Below are 20,919 nucleotides of genomic sequence, written 5' to 3' on the forward strand. Positions count from 1 at the left end.
GTTTTGGCCTAGCTGAAAATTGCCTCGGGCCTAACAGTACTAACAGCAAGGCCATGCTACCCGGTGTCCATCAGTGCTTGGGTGCAGCCTGAGCTCTGGGACCCTCCCACCTCACAGTGGTCCTAGAGCCTGGGCTCCAACCCAAGCCCAAACATCTACACTGTAATTAAACAACTCCTTGGCTTGAGCCCCGTGACCTCGAGTCAGCTGGCACAGGCCAGCCATGGGTTTTTAATTGCAGTTGTTTCCCCAGTTTCCAGATTCCTCAAAACAGTCTTTTAGGTCCCAGTTGAGATGATCTCTGCCCTCTTGAAGTCCATCCATCCAGAAATCCATTGCCATTAAAAATCAAAGTTCTTTCCACCTCAGCAAGCAGCAATTAACTCACTAGGTGAAAAGAGGACAGGCTTCTGTTGATAAATACTACCCTTTAGCTATCTAACTGTCCTTGCATACTTTTACATGATGTTGCTGGCTGAATGTGCTAGCATCACCTCATGCATTGTTAAATTGATAAGTGCTCAGTTTTATGATCCCATGATGGGTCTTTTGAATGGAAAGAATAGTACAAGAATGCAGCCTCTCATTAATTCTTTTCTATTTCCCTACCGCTCATCTTTAGACACAGTAATCTGTTTCTTTTACTCCTTGTTCATAGGGGGACTGCAGTACAGAACATTTAAGTCGGTGACAGTAAAACCACAAAACATCTGATGTTGCTTCTTATTTGTTTATTTCTGGGGCCTGGTCCATCCAGTACAGTCACTTGCCCAGGATAGTTTCAGTATTAAGACACAAATACGTGCTAGGCTGTGTTCTAAAATATGGGGGCTCTGACTCCTCCCATTGCGAGGGAAGTTCTCACCTGAATAATAAGAGCTGCCAACCAGTATGGAGAGGGCCAGCTAGGGGAGTACACAATTCTTTAATGTGATGGCTGCGTCCTGCTTGGGTGGAATGATAAGGTGTTATACTTATAAAATAAACAGCAGGATCTTATTCAGGGGATAAGTCAGTATGCTGCATTTATTATGAATACAAAAAGAAAAACATTTAAAAAAACAATTGCCTAAAACTCACTCTCACTCACACACATACACAGAGTTCTGCAGGAGGGATATAATTACCAATCCCTTGTTGCCTGAGATGAATCATTGGCCAGGTAATTCAGACCCAACAGTGGAGCCGGGCTCTGTCGGTCGTGACACAATGCTCCTTGGAGTATGCAGAACGAGCCCAAAGTTCAGGTTTCTTCTCCTCACTTTTATATTTATCCATCCCCATTGGGGTCTATGGATTTTTGTCATGTCAGATAGTCTCCTTGTTTGATGTAATCATCAATTACGTTTGATATTGAAAGTGTGACAGCTTTCTCATTATTTCTTCGTTCCTGTTTCACACCTTATCTGTTCCTGTCCTTGGGTGCTAACTCCCCTGTTTTCCGCGGTTATCTTGATCTTCGGACATCTGGGTTGTAAAAGTTCTTTAAACAAAAACATCTCTCCCTCCTGCCCTTGAAGACTGAGAACATTACCTCAGCAATTAGTTTCTTTCTGTCTTATCTTAGCACTCAAACTGCATTCACTCCTCATTCATACTTACTAAAAATCATTACATTCTTATTCCATTACATTGGTGACAATTATTTTATACTTACTTACTAACTTAATAAAATCCTTACACCTACACCAATTTTTTTAATACCATTTTACCAAAAAGAAATACAAGAAATCTTCTCTGTCCTCTCATTGCCCCATGATTTGCACATCAACCACATTCCTGATACGCACTGAGCACTTTCCTTCACTTGTAAATTATCACAATTAGTTTTCAGGATGTTCCCAAACATTCATTCATAGATGGTTACAAGCAGGGCCCCAATGTGTCATAAATGTTAAATCACAGAATGTTTAGGCAGGATGTTCCGACTTCAGTTAATTATCATAGTGGAGCCTGGGGTGGCATGAACAAACAATAAATGTGTCCAGAACATCCTTATCTATAATGCCTAGTTTTGTTCTCTGCCAGTGTGAGGATTAACCCTTAAACTTCAAATAGTATCCATGGTTCGGGCCTGCTCTGATTCAGGCCTACATCACAGTGCTGGGGCCTACAAAGGCAACTCCACAGTCCCTGCTGATGAGACCAAGCTATGGAAGTCAAATTGACAGCTAAAGGAACAATGGGTAACTTTACTGAATATACAGCATATTATAGCACAACCTTGGAGGGAATGCATTTTAGTTTAGAAATATTTAACACATGTATAACATATTTCCTACCTACCGTGTTTTACGATGTCATTCTTGCAAATATAGCTAACTTTGGATGGAACTTTCCAAACGAATGCATGCAGTTATGTAGAGAGTTGTACACACTGGCTTTATAAATGATTGAAACTAGCAGCTTGTGCAAAGGACTGGAAACTCTGAGGTCACAGAAAGACCTGTAGATGCTTTCGGAATCACAGGCAGGGAAAAGCTTTATGAATTCTGCCCTAAGGAGTTGACAAGGACCAGTAAAGTAGGGACAGATAGCAGATAGCTCAGTGTGGGTAAGTGAAAAGAACCTTTGAGACCAAATCGCCTTTATTTGTGTCTATGCAATGGGTAGCTACAATGAGTCCTTGCACTTCTGGAATATCAGGGTGATGCATCAGTTAGACTGTTGCATTAGATCCCCATATACAGTTTCATCACCACTGCCATGCATGCACACACGGTTGCCCTGGCAGCAGAGAATTGAAAGCAAAGTGGGAGTGTACTCAGTATCTTTTCAAAGGGCATTACAGCCCCAGGAACTGCTTCTGGGATGTAGTCCCTCTGCATTCCTGCCCTCAACTCGGACTCTGGATGTGAAAGAGTATAGTTCATAGAATTTATAAGCAGCTTGCATGATCATACTTATGACATTTCATGATACCAATCAGACTTTATATGGTCCCAGTTGTTTAGCTGTAAAACTATGTATTCTCTTTTGGGAGGAAGGAATTGGCTTCTTTTAACAGTGTTGATTTATTAGCCAAGCTGGCCAAATTTCTGGCCAACTACAATTTGATTAAACCCCTTTCATAGGAAAGTATCGAGAGAGATTTACCTTTAAGCATCACTGATGACAAGGAAGCAGTTAGTGAATTTATGAGGCTGCTATAAAGCCTAAAGCACACAACATAGGGGATAAAATGTCTAACATTCCATTGTTTGATTTTTTTTCCTCCCTTCTCTTCAGGACGATTTTGACCGTGCTGCAGAAGATGTAAAAAAATTAAAAACAAGGCCAAGTGATGACGAACTGAAGGAACTATATGAATTATACAGTCTACTGTTGGAGACATTGATACTGGTAGAGTGTGTGTGTGTGTGTGTGTGTGTGTGTGTGTGTGTGTGTGTGTGTGTGTGTGTGTGTGTGTGTGTGTGTGTGTGTGTGTGTGTGTGTGTGTGTGTGTGTGTGTGTGTGAGAGAGAACTCCCCCATCACCCACACACATTTTATTCTGTAAATTTAATAAGACTAAACAATCTTTAGGTAAAATGATATGACAACAATCCACAAATGTATGCATTTCTTTTGGCAGTGTCCAGGAATACTAGCTTTGAAAGCCAAATGGGAAGCATGGAACCTTTAAAAAGGTGCTTTTACTATTACGTTTACATTAATCCATTTTCTAGAACACCAAACAAGGAAAGGTAACGACTACTACTTTCCTTTGCAGGTTTATCAAAGGAGGATGCCGTGACCGCTTATATTTCTAAAGCAAGAGAAAAGATAGAAAAATATGGGATCTAGACTACTCCACAATAATGTCCATAAATAATTAATTAACTCTTCAGTAGCTATTGAGCTAACTGTTTTGAGGAAGAAATGCAATACTAACGTTTTCATGTTCTGTTTGACACTAAGATTTACCAACATGAGCTATTTACCTCTAAGGGAGTATTTACACATGCACTGTACTTCTTAAGACACTAACTGTACTTATTTTAAATAAATTTTTACCTACAAAATTTATTGGGGGTTTTAAACTGTCTCATTTTTCCCCCTTTTTTGAAGTGGTAAAAAGATCGCATTCTTCCTCCTATCCAGCCAAAGTCAATTCTGAAGACAAAACTACTTACCTGTCTTTTTTCCCAAAAGAGGTAAAAGGATACAGGAGGATTTAAGAAGAAAGAAAGGGGGGGGAAAAAAAGAGTAGTTTTTAAGATAGTAGGGTCAGACTAGTGAGGTCTCAAAGTGCAGATTTAAAAGAAATGTTACTTACTTCCTTGATCCAATACTGGATAAAAAAAATATTTGCACAAATCTCTGTCTTCTATTAGTCATTGAAATGCTGATGTAGAAAAACTACATTGTAAATGGAAATAACCACAAAGCTTATTTTTCCTGAGACGCTCTGTTGGTCCAATTAAGCTATGGTAAAGCAGTGTATCATAGCGGGAAGCCACTGAAAGCCCGACATAAAACCTTTGCAATGTTTTTAGCCTACCATCAGCCCACCAGCCCCAAACTCTAACCACCACGGGGAAGCAAATTAATGTGCTGGCTGTTTATTTTTAAGAATCAGAATTTTCCTGAGTATTGTCATAATTATATCCTGGAGAAACCTGTGGCCGTAGATACACCAGTATTAATACAGCAACTGTTAGCCCCATTGCTACAGAAAGTTGCTTACCTTGCCATTGTGGTAGTAGTACAATTGTATAGAAAAGGTTCCTTATTATTTACTGCTTTGGATTAATCTTTGACCCTTCCCTCAACAAACTAAAGACAAATATTCAGAAATCAGCATTTTCTATACATTTTGTCATGTAGTCTATTATGAAAATTTCGTTAGCAGGGTCCATCAGATAAAAGTGGCCACCAGGAAGCTTGTGAATGGTGCAATGTCCACTTGTTACATCCTTCCATGCTGAAAGAGAATTAAATATGCAAAGCATGAGAGAAATATCAGTTTGTGTAATTGTTTTACATAATTTGTTCCAAGATTATTGAATTTTTCTAATTCCCGATGAACCGTTCTGGCTCATATACTGTAAGAGTCTTTCATAAATCCATGTCAGTTAAAATAAGATTGTGGACCAAGCTGCTCATTAACTGAGCTGGTGCAACAGAAGTATAGCTAAATATTAGAGGTAAAGCACACTAGTTACCTTCTAAATAATGTGTAAAATCTTCAGACCCACCAAAGCATGTAAGGTCACAAGCGAGACCACCCCTTTTTGGTTCCTCACAGCTGTGAATATAAAGGAGAGCTTTGTAATATTTGAATCTTCCCCCTTCACACACAAAACATCTTTCTCTTCCCCTCTAAAAGATAATAAAATGCTTGCGAATCTACTCTTTTTGGTACAGAATGCAAGCTGCTATTTACTTACTATAAGTGGGATGGAGAAGAACTGAAGAAAGAGATGTTCTACCTCTTAAGATTCTAGGCTGGATCTTTGAAAATGCTGTTATTTTTATTACACAAATGCTTTTATCATGGAAACAAAGATTCAGGGACAAAAGGGGGAGATCCTTGTGTGATAGATCTCAGTACAGGTGAGTGTTCTATTTTAGACTAATAGTTCTAGTCTCAGAATGTATTGTAAAACTGTACTACTTACAGAAAGGACTGAAGAATTTCAAGATCTGCTCTGAATGCAGGAATGAAGTGTTTTGTAATATATTTGTTATCCAGAAGCGCAAGAGGAGTATCTCCAAGAGAATGCAGCCATTTGAGAATTTCTTCATCATCTTTGTCTTTTACCAGGTTGTCAGAAAAACAAGATTTTGCCTGAAAGCATCATACAAAATGTATTAGGTGTTTCATAAAATACACTGTAAACAACTATCCTTAAAAGATTTAACTTTTAGGAAAAAATCTTAGAGAACAGTTAACATGTAGCGTTTTCCCCACCGCCAATAGCAGAATAATATAACGGCTGCATTATAACTTAATGGTGACTGCATTATGACTTAGTGATGGTTGATTTCAAAAGTAACAATCTTTATAGAGGTGATAGGCTTGGAGTAGAAAAAAGGTTGCCCTAAGACTTCTATAGAACATGCTGGATTGGTTATTCAATGGGTAATAACAAAAGGCACCAATAAAGCTTTGTGTCTGTCTCTTGCTGCTAGACTATAGTTTCTGGAAATGTAGCTTGTGAGGGAGGCAGAAGCACATTCAGGAGCTAGGCTTCTACAGAAAGATAAAGGCCATTTAATTTTTGGTATGAATTTTTTATTCAGAATGCTGAAACCAAACTAGCAATATAATATCTTTATCAGAAAGTGAAGCAAAACTGTGGACATAAATCCAGCTGCAGGTACTTGAGGGACCCAAGAGTGCAAAAATCTTGGAGGAAACATTACTTCCATGGAGGAAAGAGACCGCATCCAAAAACACTGTTTCTAAATGGTCCTGAAGGAGAAGCAGTAGATGTTGCATGAGAAGCAGCAGTCTGGGAAAAATGGCCAAATCCCTGCTGGTCTTCCGAGAAGAGTGGCAGAACCACCAGGAACTCAGGAGAGTTGAGGAAAGAGGCAAAGCCACCAAAGAACGGGGTTGGGAATTAAGGTACCACGGACTGAGCAGGAGTTCATTAGAGGATGCTATGTGTTAGGATGGTCATTTTCGATGATGTACCATTTCTGGGAGGAAGGGTACTTTGGGTTTTGTCTGAATGCCAATATAAACAGTAAGCACATCACCATAATAGATAATGGAAGATGCTCTAACAACCTCAAATTAAGCTTCCCATAGATAATGACATATATATGCATGAATCCTCATGTGCATTGGTTGTCTTTTCTCTATAGACTGTACTAAACTGTGCATACTAGTCCATTATACTTTAGAAGGCCAAAGCAAGTACTTCATACATGATGCTTATACAGCTAAATACTATTTCATTTCACATTTTCAAAGATAATATCACTTACATATGGGCCATCTGCAGCCGATATAAAAAGATGCACTGGTTTAAGTCCATATTTTTCTTTCAAGTGTACGGCAACAGCAAAACTAACATAAGATCCAAAACTGCATTGAAAAGAGAAACCAAGTTAATCTAACTAAAAGCATATCCTGCAGGACACATTTAAACACAGTTAAAATCCCAGCTCAAATTACTGTAGTAAACATTCCTTGAAACCTAAATGGTACATGGGTGTAGGGTATGTTATATTTCTGTAATTACTAGAAGTAAATAGTTTTTAAAACAACAATTGAAAAAGTTATGGTGCTAGTCAATTCACATATAGAAATGAAATCAGATTGCAGATCAGACCTGATACAGCATTTTTGCTTCTTTCACTGTTCCATTTTGCTTACAGTATGAGTGACTATTCTGAGTATTCCTTGAACTCTAAGTAACCTTCAAAATCCATTTGCTTTTCCATTATTAGGGTAAGCAGCAATATTACTCTTAGGAGTAAACAATCATAATTTTGCTTATTACACAATACACTCTTATTTAGAAGGCATTTCTACCTGAAAGGTTCTGACCCTTACCAATATACATAAACAAGAAGAATTTAAAATAAAAATAAATAACAGAGAAAGGATGGTCCAGGGGTTAGGGCACTAGCTTAGGCTGAGTGCAACTACCTGCTCTGCTATAGGCTTCTTTCGTGACCTGACCAAGTCATTTAGTCTCTCTGTGCATTTATTCCAGCTCTGTAAAATGGGGATAGTAGCACTTCGCTGACTCATGGGGGTGTTGTGAGGTTGAATACAGTAAAGATTATGAGGTGCTACAATGATGGGGGCCATATATATACCAGAGATAGACCGATCATGGCCATAACCAAAGAGATCTCAGAACTGGCATAACTTGTCCCCCCACAGCAATGCCGCTGATGTACATGCAGCGTGGCAAGCATTCTAACGATAGGTTGTCGACTGAAAGTACTCTACTTCCATGGAACTGTGCCGATGGACACCAACAGAGGATCTGACCTTCCGGGCGAGACAGTGAGCAGTTCCAATTCTGCTAGTTTCAAATGTCACTCTTGGAGATAAGGCCATACACAGTGCAACACAGACTGCTCATTTATTAGTGAAGACTTTATGTTAGACCGAGCTTATGCCTGTCAAAGCATGTAAACGGTCATGATGCCTTGCTGTATAGTAGCTGACAGTTGTCTTTCAAGGATATCCCAAAGCAGTGCTTTGCAGTAAAACACAGAGGTGTGGATTACTCTGGAGAGATTTCCATTCAGAACAGACATGAACTTCCAATATATTCCAAAGGAAACTGGAAAAAGCCACTTTTGACATCCACCACAATATGGGTCTCCGTATTCCACTTACGGTCATAACTGACTGCCCAATCATGAATCAGTTCAGTAAATCCCAGTAAGAAAGAAGAGAGCAACCGAGAAATCAATATGCTCCAGAAGTTTTACACTTTCCAGAAGCAGAAGGTCAGTGTTACTTGCACTAAGCCTCATCCACCTGTCCCACATCCATCCTTGCAAACTCAGCAAGGCAGGAAAGGAACTACTTTGTTGGGGGAAGACAGTAAGGTAGATCTGGGCATACTGAAGATAGCTCAGGTTGAGTATCATATCAGTTCTCTGAGTGGCTCCACTTATACATTGAACAACAAAGATGACAAATGATCACCACCAGAATCCATATAGAAGTGACTTCAGGGTAGGTACGTAATCACCCAAGCCCTCAACTGCAAGTAGATTTGCTCTGAAACAATCCTCCTCTTCTATTCCATGCAGTAGGATAAAGAGCTCCTTGCGGTTGATGGATTCAAAAGTACGCAATAGATTTTTCTGTTGGTAACATTAGACTGTATCACAGAAATGATAGACACCACATACTACTTGGCTATACCACAGCCAAAATTGGATTGGTATATATCAAATAGTCTCCTTCCTACTACTTCTGAAATACACCTAGTTCAGCAACCCTTCCTTATCAAAAAAGGGACCTCAGAGTCTAGGTAATAAGTAAGCAAGGTTCTTAGTATCAACATCAGGATATTGAACAAATACATAATGGAGAATAATTGGCTAGATGGTAGTATTCCAAAGAAAGGTCTGGGGTTATAGTGGATTACAAATTGAATATGAGCCAACAATGTGATGTAATTGCAAAAAGGCTAATATCATTCTGTAGTACATTAATAGGAATGTCATAACTACAACATGTCCCACTGTATTCATCACTGGTGGGGCCTCGGTTGGAGTATTGTGCCCAGTTCTTGGCATCATACTTTAAGAAAGATGTGGATAAATTGGACAGTTCAGAGGAAAGAAACAAAGGGGATAAAAGGTTTATAAAACCTGACCAGTGAGGAAAGATTAAAACACCAGGGCATGTTTAGACTTGAGAAAAGAAGACTGAAGGGGGACCTGATAACAGTCTTCAAATATGTTAAGGGCTGTTATAATGACAGTGATCAATTGTTCTTCATGTCTACGGAAGGTACGATGAGAAGTAATTGACTTCATCTGCAGCAAGAGAGATTTAAGTTAGATTTTGGGAAAACTTTTAAACTATCAGGGTAGTTGAGCTCTGGAATAGGCTTCCAAGGGAGGTTGTGGAATCCATGTAATTGAAGGTTTTTAACAACAGTTAGACAAACACCTGTCAGGGATGGTCTAGTTACACTTGGTCTTGTCTCAGCACAGAGAGCTGGACTAGATGACCTCCTGATGTCCCTTCCAGCCCTACATTTCCATTATTATATAGCCTGCTCTACACCCAAAACTTAGGTCAACCTAGCTACATCACTCAGGGATGTGAAAAATTGGTGGATTTACTACCACAGTGGAAAAACCCCTTTTGTAGCTTTAGTAAGTATCTACAGCTGTGCCAGTGTAACATTTGTAGTGTAGACCTATCCTATGATTCTGTTTAAGCCAGTCCAGCATTTGGTTGGGGAAAGGAACTAAGTAACTATCCAGCCACAGATTTTAGCCTCCTTTGCCAGATATTTTAAAAGATTTTTTTTTTTACCTGTGACCAAAAAATGCAAAAGGTTTCTCTTGCAAGTCTTGAAGCAAAACTCTAGAAATTTCATTAGCAATAGTTTCCATGTCTTTTGCAAGAGGTTCATTAACACGAGATTCTCTTCCAGGAAGCATTATAGAGTATACTAGAGGGGAAAAGAAAATATAGTAATTTCAGGTCACTCTAAAATTCATCCTTTTAGATTACCAAAACAGAAATTAATCATGTTTTTTATTTATTCCACAGAAAGCAAATGTTAACAACTAGTTACATAAAGAAAAGTTTTTATTTAACTTTTTACATTAGTGATCGTAATGATTAAGTGAAATTTTAACCCCATGATTGAAAAGTAAAGGACAGCAGGGGCTTCACTCAAGAGCTTGGTATTATTATTTTTTTATTCCCAACTTTTTTCTGTTCAGTCTATTTAAATTGCAATATCTTTGGGGCAGGGACTGTCTCTTACTAGGGGTCTTGACAGCACATGGGCACATGGCACCTGATCTTAGTTGGGGCTTCTAGCTATTATTGTAATAGAAATAATAATCAACATTTTAGTTGATGAATGACTAGTATGAATGTTGTTTATAAAATACCTTCTCGCTAGAATCCTAAGCTCTATTGGGAACTTTTCCCCACACACTTTATTGCAATCTTTTCTCTTTGCAGGCTTTTGGCTTATTACCCAGAGTAGAACTTGGAATCATGGTATTTACTGACATGATTGTATGCCCCTTTCAGAAACATGGTCTTCAAAAGACTGGCCTTGGATTTTTACCCCACTGTTGTTTAGGGCAACTGAACAATGGGATAGTTTGTAAAAATATGTTACTGTTTTTTCATTCTTTTTCAAAGGATGTGACCTTCAAAGGTCACAGGGAAGCTGGGGGGAGGGGAAGAGGGGTCACACGTTTCCAGAAGAAAAAAGTAGTGTGTTTAAAATAAGCCAACACATAATACAATAGGTAGCAGGACAAAAATATAGGGTCAGGCCTTTTATAATTTTTTGAGCACAGTTAAGACAGTTCTGAAAGTGCACAGTGCTCTCTGAATTTTACTGAACAGTAGCCGCAATTGTTCCGAGGTCCCCTCTCCCAGTAGCTTTTCTGGAAGTATTTCTGTCTGAACAGAAGACTATTTTTTTATTTCAAGGAAAATTGGATGTGACTTGCACAGCAATTCAGTGGAGGTATTCAGAGTTTAGAGGACTGGTTTTATTCCAATGCTAATACTCTCGTTTAATGCCAGATTATTCTGTTTTCTTTGTGAAAGGTCTGGAAAATAGCCATGGCTTCTCCCCTTCAAACAGTGCAAGTATGAACCTTTTCCAGTGCTGATACAACATGATAGCCATGGGAATTACTTCACTCTGTAACTAAATGTCATTTTACTGTTAAAAAGCCATTGTGACACTTTGGTTTTGATACAGGGAATGTAGGATCATTCACAGAAATGTAACTAACTGCAATTCATTCTGCGCAAGAAAAGGGTCTTGCCAGCATACTGAAATGTATTCTTAAATATTCGTTTTTGAGTCTTTTGCTGCATGTACTGTATTGCTGACCCATTTAACCGATCTGTTTCTGAAAGAGTCAAGCCTGCTTTAGCATTAAGAAATTTAATTGAAGTTGGATATATTCATGTATTTTATCCAGGCACCTGACACCTGATTCGGGGTGGCATGGGAGTTGAGGGAACTCATCAATGGAGGTATTAAGCATCTTGCAGCGGGGAGCCATGGTTAGAACATTATTAACAAGATAACTCAGCTCTCTTTAAAAGTGCTGAGTATATTCTGTTTAGATCTGACTACTTTGCATGTTAGTATGCTGTCTTTAAGGCCCATCTTTGTTAAATTGTACTTGTCATATACAAAAATTACTGACCTTCTATTGAGCCATCAAAGCATTTGCCCCATTGTGCAAAATAGGAAGCTCCACTTCCAGCCCAGGGGAAGCAAATCAGCCTACAAAGCGCATCTGGCCTTCTGTATAGACAAGCAATAACCTTCTCCATTCTTGAGGAAAACAAAAAGAAATTGCATTAATTTGTTCTATTTTTTTTAATTGAAGAGTGTGGTTTTAGATTTCATTTACTTCAAAACAGGCCTATACTTTTTATTGTCAAAACTGTTACCTGTTATGTTATGTGACCTGCCTGTTAAAAAAAAAAAAAAAGAGTCCTTTTATTTTTTGAAAAAAATCCCAGCAGACTGGTCCTAAAGCATCAACTTGTGTTGTTCCTCTCCCTATGAAAGTAATGGCATTTGGCAAGGGAATTACAGAAAGGATGTAGAGAGACTGGAAAAGATCCAGAGACGAGGAACAAAGATGATGAAAGGGAAGGATGATGAAAGATGATGAAAGCTGATTGAGCAAAGGCTGAAGGAACTGGGTATGTTTAGTTTGGAAAAAAGAAAATTAAAGGGGGATATGATAACAGTCATCAAATACTTGAAAAGCTGCCATAAAAAAGATAGAGAAAAGTTGTTCTCTTTTGCCACAGAGAGCAGGACAAGAGGCAATAGTTTCAAACTACAGCATAACAGATTAGGATTAAATCTCAGGAGAAATTTACTAACTGTAAGAACAGTAGGAGAATGGAACAGACTGCCTAGGGAGGTTATGAAAGCTTCTTCACTGGAGGTTTTCAAAAGGAGGCTAGTTAGCCATCTCTCATTTAATAACTATAGTAAGTGACAACAATTGTTTGTTTATTTCCCTACCTTCTGGAAAGGGAAAGCAAGCACATTCATCTCCTCCTCCATGCACACCTGGACACCTCACTTTCATCCTCCAACCCCCGCTTCAAAATTCACTTCTTTGCTCTGTAATTCTACCATTAATCTCTGTTTGGGTGGCCTCTGTTGTCACTCCTACACTTTTTTAACTTTTATATTGCAGTAGCTCCTAAAACATTCAACCAGATGAAGTCCCATTGTGCTGGCCATTGCACACACACATAATAAATGACAATCCGTGTCCCAAAGACCTTACATCTGATTGTTACAAATATGTAATAAATAAGCACAAAAATCAATCTAAACACTTTTCCCCATCTTCTGGTTTTCTCACCTCACTGCCAACATAGTGGTTTATAAGGACTTTACTTCTCTGTTGTTCTAGACTTCTGCCATCTTTTAAACCAAACTGTTATACATAGCATTCCCTATTCCAGCATAAATGTTGTTTCATTGATTCAGACACTTCCAGTGATTAAAGGCTTAGTATTTCACAAGAGCACAGGAATTTCTGAGTTCCCACTTCAGCTATGCCACTGACTTGCTGTGTGTTTTTTGGACAAGTCACTTGTCCTATCTGTGCCTATTCCTCCATCTGTGAAATAGGGCTATTACTACTACCTCACAATGGGTTTATGAGGTTTAAATAATGATTTGCTCCTTTCATCCAAAGATCTGTAAGTTCTTTACAAAGGTGGATACACAAGTCAGTGGCAGTGTGATGAGTAAGACCAAAGCCTCCTGGTCATCTACCTCTTTATTGCTATTATTCTAAGCTATGGAAGCTATTTTATTAAATAATAACAGTGCTTTCTCACTATTTTTTTAAGCTCTCAGTATTTTGCGTTGAGCCACTCTGCTATGCAGTAAATCCACACCAGCATGATTTGCTTCCATTCTTCACTGTACTGCCAGCATTTATGAACTAATCATCGGTGTCAGTTAAGTAAACAAAGGTGTTCCTACTTCCCCCTATCCTTCTCCCAACAAGCAGTAGGATCACACTTTGAGATCTGCAGTTTGGCAGGTCATTAGTGTAATCTGACTCTGGAATGACTGGCAGCATACTGTGATGGAATCCTAGTTAAAAGCTGATAAGTGCTGCACTGGTGCTAGTTCTACTGAAGTACATAAGGCTTGAGTTAGAGTAACCAGAGACATAGGCCTCTAGAGAAATGCAAGGATAGTAGATTGTCTATCAAAACCATTTCCATACACATCATGCTTGGGTTTTACTAACTATAATCTTCTTGGGTTTTTTTTTAAAACCCCTCTTTAATTTGCTGTAGTAAACTTATGTTAACTCTGTATATCTGAATGAGTGAGATTGAGAGAGAGAGAGAGTGTGCACGTCTGTCTTTTTTTCAAAGGAATATAAAAGAAATGCACCTTATTTATGTACACAATTCCGCCGTCAGATCGATCTATCTGGATTCTATCTATCTGGATCTATCAATTGATCTGAAAAGTCAATCTATTAAAACCACCTCTGGAAAAAGTATAGCGCTGTGTCGACGGGAACACATTTCCCATCGGTGCAGAGTAGTGAGGACGGCACACAAAATGGAAGTTACAAAGTCTACGGGAGTTACGCATGCTACTCTGTGTAGCTTGCGTATCTCCCATTGACTGCCGCCAAATTCTCAGGTAAGTGTAGACCAGACCTTACAGAATACACCCAACAAGTGGTTGCTACTGAGCCACACAGGGAATGCAGTGCACAACTGTCACGCTGACTGGATTGGGGGGCATTTATTGTGTTGTTTAACATCAAAATGTCAAAATCATAGTAATTCATGTGAGATATGCCATGTCAGGTACTGTTAGAAAGGTTATAGTGTGCTAATTAAGGTGATAATGTTTATGTTCATGTGTTATATGTGTAATGGAATTATGGATATGTTTGATATATCTGTATTTCAAATTGTGCTATGTCTGGGCGACACTCCAGACAGCATGACTGCAGCACTAGCCTGCTTAATGGCCCATTAAGGAAATTCACAGGTACAATGGGCCCAGGGGGAGAAGCCAGGGATCTACCTGATGAGTCACAAGGACTTACTCATGTGACTCTGGACTCCATCTTGTTCCTGTAAAATTCCACAAGCAGCATGGCAAAGACCAAAGGACATAAAAGGCAGCTGCCCGAGATCCATTTCGTCTTTCAGTCTTTTGTCTTCAGTCTTCACCTACCTCTGGATCAACTTATTTACAAGTGAACTGAACTGAAGCTATGCAACAAAGAACTGAGACCCATCCAGGTACTGGATGTACACCAGAGGGACCATACAAGCCTGCAAACTCCACAGTTCTACTAGAAACCTGATATATATGGACTTTCAAATCAACTGTGTGTGTCTGATTGCTTTAATCCTTTTACATTTCTCTCATAATTTGTTTCTTTCTTTTTATAATAAACCTTTAGTTTTATTTACTAAAGGATTGGCTGGCAGCATGGTATTTTGGGTAAGATCTAAACTTATATTGATCTGGTACTGTGGCTGACCCTTTGGGGTCAGGAGAAACCTTTTTGGTAAAGAGCATAGAATTCTAAATAACTGGTCTTTTTATTGGACCTAGGGGCTGATTGGGAGCCAGAGACTGAAATGCAGAAAAGGGGGCTGTGTATATTTTTATTTTGGCTTCTTGATAACCAGTGTGGGGAATCAGAAGCACTGTTTGTGGCTGGTCGGGAAGTCTGACTTCAGTGTCATCCACCAGTGCTGGGAGAATCTGCTCTCCTTTTACAGCCTGCCCTGACCTTGGCATTTTCAGGTGGCTACCCTAGGCACAGACGGGTCACAACAACATATTCAAGTATAAAGCCCAGTGTATCCAGTTAAGATAGCCAATGCACACCATCCATCATGGAAGGATAATGGTTTAATTTTTATAAGGCAATCCAGAAAAGGGAGGCTGAAGATCGATTTTTGAAAGCTCTTTATATTTAAGTATCAGTTAAAAGATGCTTAAAACATAAAAAGCCAATGTATATGTTTTCAGCTGATTGAAAAAGAAAGAAATGTAAAAACTTAATGCAAACAATTATGTTAATACAATATTAAGGGCTAGATTCTGTGGTGAGTATTGCCTTACTCCACAAGTAATTGCAGGGATCTTTAGTTTTCTGATCTTCAACATTTATCCTGATCTCTGGCACACAATAAGGGGTGTGGTCAGATCAGTGCCAAGTAGTCTTGAAGATTTAAATAGGTCTGCCCCTCTGCTGTGCTGATTAAATGTCATTCTGTGTGTAACTATCACTACTGAAGATCAGTTCACATAGGGTGAAAATTTAGCCCCTACACAATAGGACTTGCACAACTCTTAAATCCCATTTAAACTGTAAAATGAGAGTTTGAATGGGATTTGAGTGTTTCATAAACCTTGTTCTGTCCCCCCCCTGAAATTCTCCCACAAGAGATCGCAGGTTGCTGTGGATGGAGAAGAGGATCCTCCTAAAAAGACATGCTTTTGCACTCTATACAGATGCCAGGGGAGAGCAGTTCTTGTGAGGTCACAAGCATCAGAGCTTCATTTTCACAACTTGGCATGCAGGTCACAACTGACGGCTCTAAAGAAATGCCAGTTGATTTTGCACTAGTGCCTAGGAAAAAGCAATCAATCAAGTACCTTTGTCATTTAAAATAAATACATGGGAAGGGACAGACCTTTGTCCATAAAACAATATTGTTCTTCAGCACCCACACAGTGTTTGAGTAATGCTGGTCACCTGACACACCTCCTGTATTTAGGATGAGGCAACCGCTTGTGTTTGTGTCTAAAGATTTGATTGTCATACTATGTAATTCTGTCACTGCCTTTTATGCAGAGAACCCAGCTTTCAACTATGTTTCTACAACACACACTGTAGAAACACACACACACTGGTAGTGAGGAAAAATCTTGGTGGTGGTACCAGGCCACACCCCCTTAACGAGGAAAATACATGAAGACATTTTGAGGGATGGAATATTCTCACTCATCTCTTTGGAAGTTCCACTCTATAGGAGTTTGAAAGGAAGATTAGATGTTGTAAATTATTTATAGGAGAGCAACCTAACAAAACCACAGTGCACTTCCTGCACACTTGGCTAGCATGCTCCAATGCCAAGGAGGAAGAGTCAGGACGATTGTGACCTGGATCACCCCAGGAAAATGAGGCTTCCAGGTGTGAGGCGACAGCATCCCCCACGAGGCAGGAAGGGGTGTTGATGGAGGAGAATGAGGAGGACTGTCTTCACCTTTGATGACTGTCTTATCAACGTAAAAAGACTGTCTCCCACCCAAGGAGTTTCTGCATCGAAGGTCCTCTCCTCCTTAGCAGCCCCAAAGGAACTCAGAAAGAACAGCAGCCAGATTCCCTCTGAAGACACAGAATGCTGCAGGTGGGGCCCTGCTTTATGTTCTCTCTCTTCAGGAGGTCTACACTGCTTCCCATGGTGCCATGCCTGTTGTTGCTGCTGAGGGGCAGCATCCTTCAGCAGGGCCTGGAGCTAGACAAGTGCAAGGGAGTGCACAGTACAAAGCTACCCTTTTTCCAGAGGATCTCATCTCAGTTGCCTCTCATAGAAGTGGTGACAGGAGAGGTCTTCTCCATGGAGACACCTTTGTGGAGAGTGGGTCTTCCCACCCCTTTCCATCCTTTTCCTTCTTTGTCTTTCCTTCAACTCTTTCCTGTTTCCTCCAGTTCCCACATTCCCCTTTCTCCATCTCTCCATGTCAGTCTTTCTTCTTTTATTTTCTCCTCAGCTCTGTCCCTCTCTCTTACCATGTTTCCTCTTCCACTTCCAAACCACTCAAACAAAACTGTAAGATGGCTGCTACCTTCTTCCTCTTTGCCAGAGACAGCATTTGTATGGTCACTAAAGAAATGTCCACTCCAGGCCCAAAATTATTTCTCACAAACATTTGGATTTAAGCTTTGTTCCTATTAATGTTTATGAACAGTGAATAATAAAGAGGTTATAACATCGCAGACTAAAATTCAATTTCTAATCTGTTGAAATCTTCCTGGCTAATGCTTTTCACTATCAATACAATTCAATATAGATAGGGCCAGATTCTCCATGGTGTTGCACCATGTGCACCTTATACAGATATTTATATTTGCACCGAGTGCACCCAAATCAGCATGGTGGCATTTTATATCCACTTCGAACAGATGTGAATGACTACACAAGATACAAGATAGTGGAAAATCTGCCCAGAGTGTGACAGAAGGCCGCAGTTATCTTGACTTTCACGTATGTTTAAACCGACAAGATTATTAATTCTTTCCCATTAACATTTATGAGGATGGGCCACCTCAACAGGAACCAGAAAAAGGCAAAGCCAAGAGAATGTATAACAAATAAAATATTAACTGGGAGGCAGGAAGGTGCACACTGCTGGAGTAGACTGCAGGATAGCTACTGTAGAGCTAACTACTGAAAGAGAACATGCTGGGAAAGTCCCCTGTGACCTTACTGCATTAAATGTACATACCTGCACATTTGGTATTGTTTATTCTATTTTCATATACAGAAATCAGAGTAGTTGCTGCTTCCTTTAGCCCCTCAACTGACTACCCTTCACAATCATCACCTTCTGAAAGAGACATGACTTCAACCTCCCCCCATCCCAACTGATCACATACCCCCACAACTGTGCCTGCTCCCTGAGGGAAACTCCTCACTCCACCCCTAATGATCAGTCAGGCCCCTCTCCTTTACACAAAGGGAAACATACCTCTTCTTCCAAGTGACTGAAGTTGTGCCATCCCTTGCACAAACTTTAAACATGATTAAGACACCGTGTTAGTCAGAGTCCTTCAGCTATTTTACCATTGCAATACTAGCAACTTCAGCTAAATCTTCCAGTCCTGAACTTTCATCCTGCTCTCTGCCCAATCATTTTTCAGATTTGCCACTCTCCACTTTCCCCTTAACCCAGTAATAAATACCTTAATGAGCAAGATGACTTGAAGTGCCTGTACACAGCAGCCTGAGAGTTTCCTTTATTTTTGGTGTGGTGTAACACGAAACAACAAGCCCAGAGGTGCGCTGACAAGCAGTTGGAACAAGATCAGCCTATCCAGAAAAAGATAGAGATGGTGCTCAGGTGACACAGCACCTGGCTTTAAGTCCTCTCTAGGTATAGGGGAGGAGCCAGAATGCTCACAAATGGCACTGAAAATGCAAATGCAACAAGGGATGGAAATGCAGAGCATCCTCATATAGCAAAAAAATGGGAGTGCCCCACATAACATGAAGCATGTGACAGGGATATGCAGGGATCAGAATCATGCTCAGTCTCAATCCAAGCCATTTTAAAAGTGCAGAGAACACACACAGAGCTAATAATATAGAAGAACGTTACATGATTTAACTAAAATAATATCTTTAGTTAACAGATTGGTTACAAATATATAACCTAGGTACTGACAGAGTGCAATAAAGAAAACTAGCAGTAACATCCCAAGTTTATATGTAATAATTTCATATTCTCCAGTATGGGATGTGGCTAGTGGCCAAATGCTAATCAGCACCTCAGAAATACAAGTTGCTGTTACAACTTCATTTCTGTTACTGATTTTATAATATTTTTTCTTTTCAGTGTAGCTATGTAAGAAATAAATGAAGATGACAAAGAAGAAGAATTTAAGTGCAAGGACATTTAAAAGTAATGGTCAAAATGGTAAAGATTTTGATGCTTAACCACCTGTGTGGATTTTGATGCTTAACTTTAGGCATCCAAGTTTACCTATTTTAATCAATATCCGTTTTGTTTGTTTTAAAATGTGTAAGAGTTTTTACATTATTATTCCTACATTTCTCTCCACCACTCCTAGGAAATTCAATGTTCCGTGGAGTTTAGGAACTTGCATTTTATTGAAAACCCCAGTCAACAATATCCCATTTCTCTCCACCACCAGCACAGCTGATATCCACAAGAGAGCCACAGCCTTCTCCCCACTGCTGCCTGCTAGACCTGTATCAGAGCAGCAGAAGCAAAACCAAGAAGGTGATTATATTAAAGCCTCTTATGCCATTTCTACCAACTATTTCAGTTTCCCTGGAGACAGGAGCGGGAATGGATAAACTTCGGCAGTGGCTGCCAATACACTGCAAATGTTGGTCTCAAATAGCTCATACACAGAAAGTTGGGAGTGAAGTTTCCAAGGGGTTTGATTTAGAGTGCTTTTATTGTGGATAAAAATAGTAGGGAATCCATTAATCACACCTACCTTCTGTAGGCGTATGCTCCAAAAGTATGAATTGGCTAACTAATCCCAATTGGAACAATTATGCCAGATGCCTGCATATTGGAAACTTAGACAATCGGATACCTCCTTTGATAGCGTGTATTTTATAATATATTTAGATAATTTGAAAATACTTATACCTTAATGTTGGTTTCTACCCAGGGACCTGACAAATTATAAAATTTGGCCCATAATTGAAGTGTTCTTAAACCTACAACCAATATAAATGTTTCCCTAATGTAAAACAATGAAAATCGTTATGGTCAAACAATCACTAAAACAGCACCAAGAACCTGAAAGTGAAACTTCCCATAAATTCTGGCTTAATTGAGTTTCATTTTCCAAGCTGAGAGAAATGCAAAAAGCAAACAAAGATCATGTTGAGAAATATGCTGGATTTTTAACATTGATTCTTTTAACAGTGATTCTCATGTAAGGTGTAACATAGGCATGACAGCTCTTTACATATAATCTGTAAATTGACAGTGGCTCTAACTTCATATGGTGTAGATGCCAAGTTTTGTGCAGTTCCATGCTCACAGATGAAAGTCACAAGTGCAGCCCATCTACAGTGACCAAAAGGTGTTGCAAAGGTTATCAGTATGAAGGTCTGTTTATCCAGGCTTATGTGCTGTGATGGAATGAACCTCTGTATTCACACCCTACATGCTACTGTAATATCGTTGTACAAAATATGCCTTGTAAAATATCATTTAAAAGCTAGTAACTTGCTGGTCAATTTTATCATAGTAAAATATATGTAGCAGCATTGTATATAACGTTATAAAATTCCACTGTATGATTTTATTAGCACATGTCCCAAACCTCACTGCACTGCCCAGACAGAAGTCATCACACAAGTCTGTCCTGAACAAAGGACTGTGTGTTTGCTTTAATTTGCACGTAAACAGAGTCATCAAGCCAAAAGGGGGAAGGGGGAAAAAAAAGGAACCTGCATGTGAGCATTGTAGCCTATAGGACT

The 20,919-nt window shown here is 39.4% G+C and overlaps 1 protein-coding gene across 2 annotated transcripts in view; it reads right to left on the reverse strand.

The window, feature by feature from the left end:
• Positions 1–4,116: 4,116 nt before the first annotated feature.
• Positions 4,117–20,919, reverse strand: part of LOC137162436 (S-acyl fatty acid synthase thioesterase, medium chain-like) — a 35,612-nt gene continuing 18,809 nt past the window's right edge. The window contains exons 1-7 of one of the 2 annotated variants that reach the window (XM_067562256.1): positions 12,088–12,194; positions 11,838–11,968; positions 9,958–10,096; positions 6,921–7,020; positions 5,603–5,772; positions 5,147–5,229; positions 4,117–4,905 (exon numbers count right to left, since the gene is read on the reverse strand). In XM_067562256.1, the coding sequence (XP_067418357.1) occupies positions 4,772–4,905; positions 5,147–5,229; positions 5,603–5,772; positions 6,921–7,020; positions 9,958–10,096; positions 11,838–11,967 (756 nt within the window). In that variant the 5' untranslated portion in view covers position 11,968; positions 12,088–12,194 and the 3' untranslated portion in view covers positions 4,117–4,771. Of the gene's footprint in view, positions 4,906–5,146; positions 5,230–5,602; positions 5,773–6,920; positions 7,021–9,957; positions 10,097–11,837; positions 11,969–12,087; positions 12,195–20,919 lie in introns of those variants that run through there. The other variant, XM_067562255.1, reaches the window with a different exon arrangement.

The sequence above is a fragment of the Emydura macquarii genome, unplaced genomic scaffold (genome assembly GCF_026122565.2).
Source record: "Emydura macquarii macquarii isolate MOO-44397 ecotype Brisbane River unplaced genomic scaffold, CSIRO-AGI_Emac_v2 contig_2422, whole genome shotgun sequence".
NCBI lineage: Eukaryota > Metazoa > Chordata > Testudines > Chelidae > Emydura > Emydura macquarii.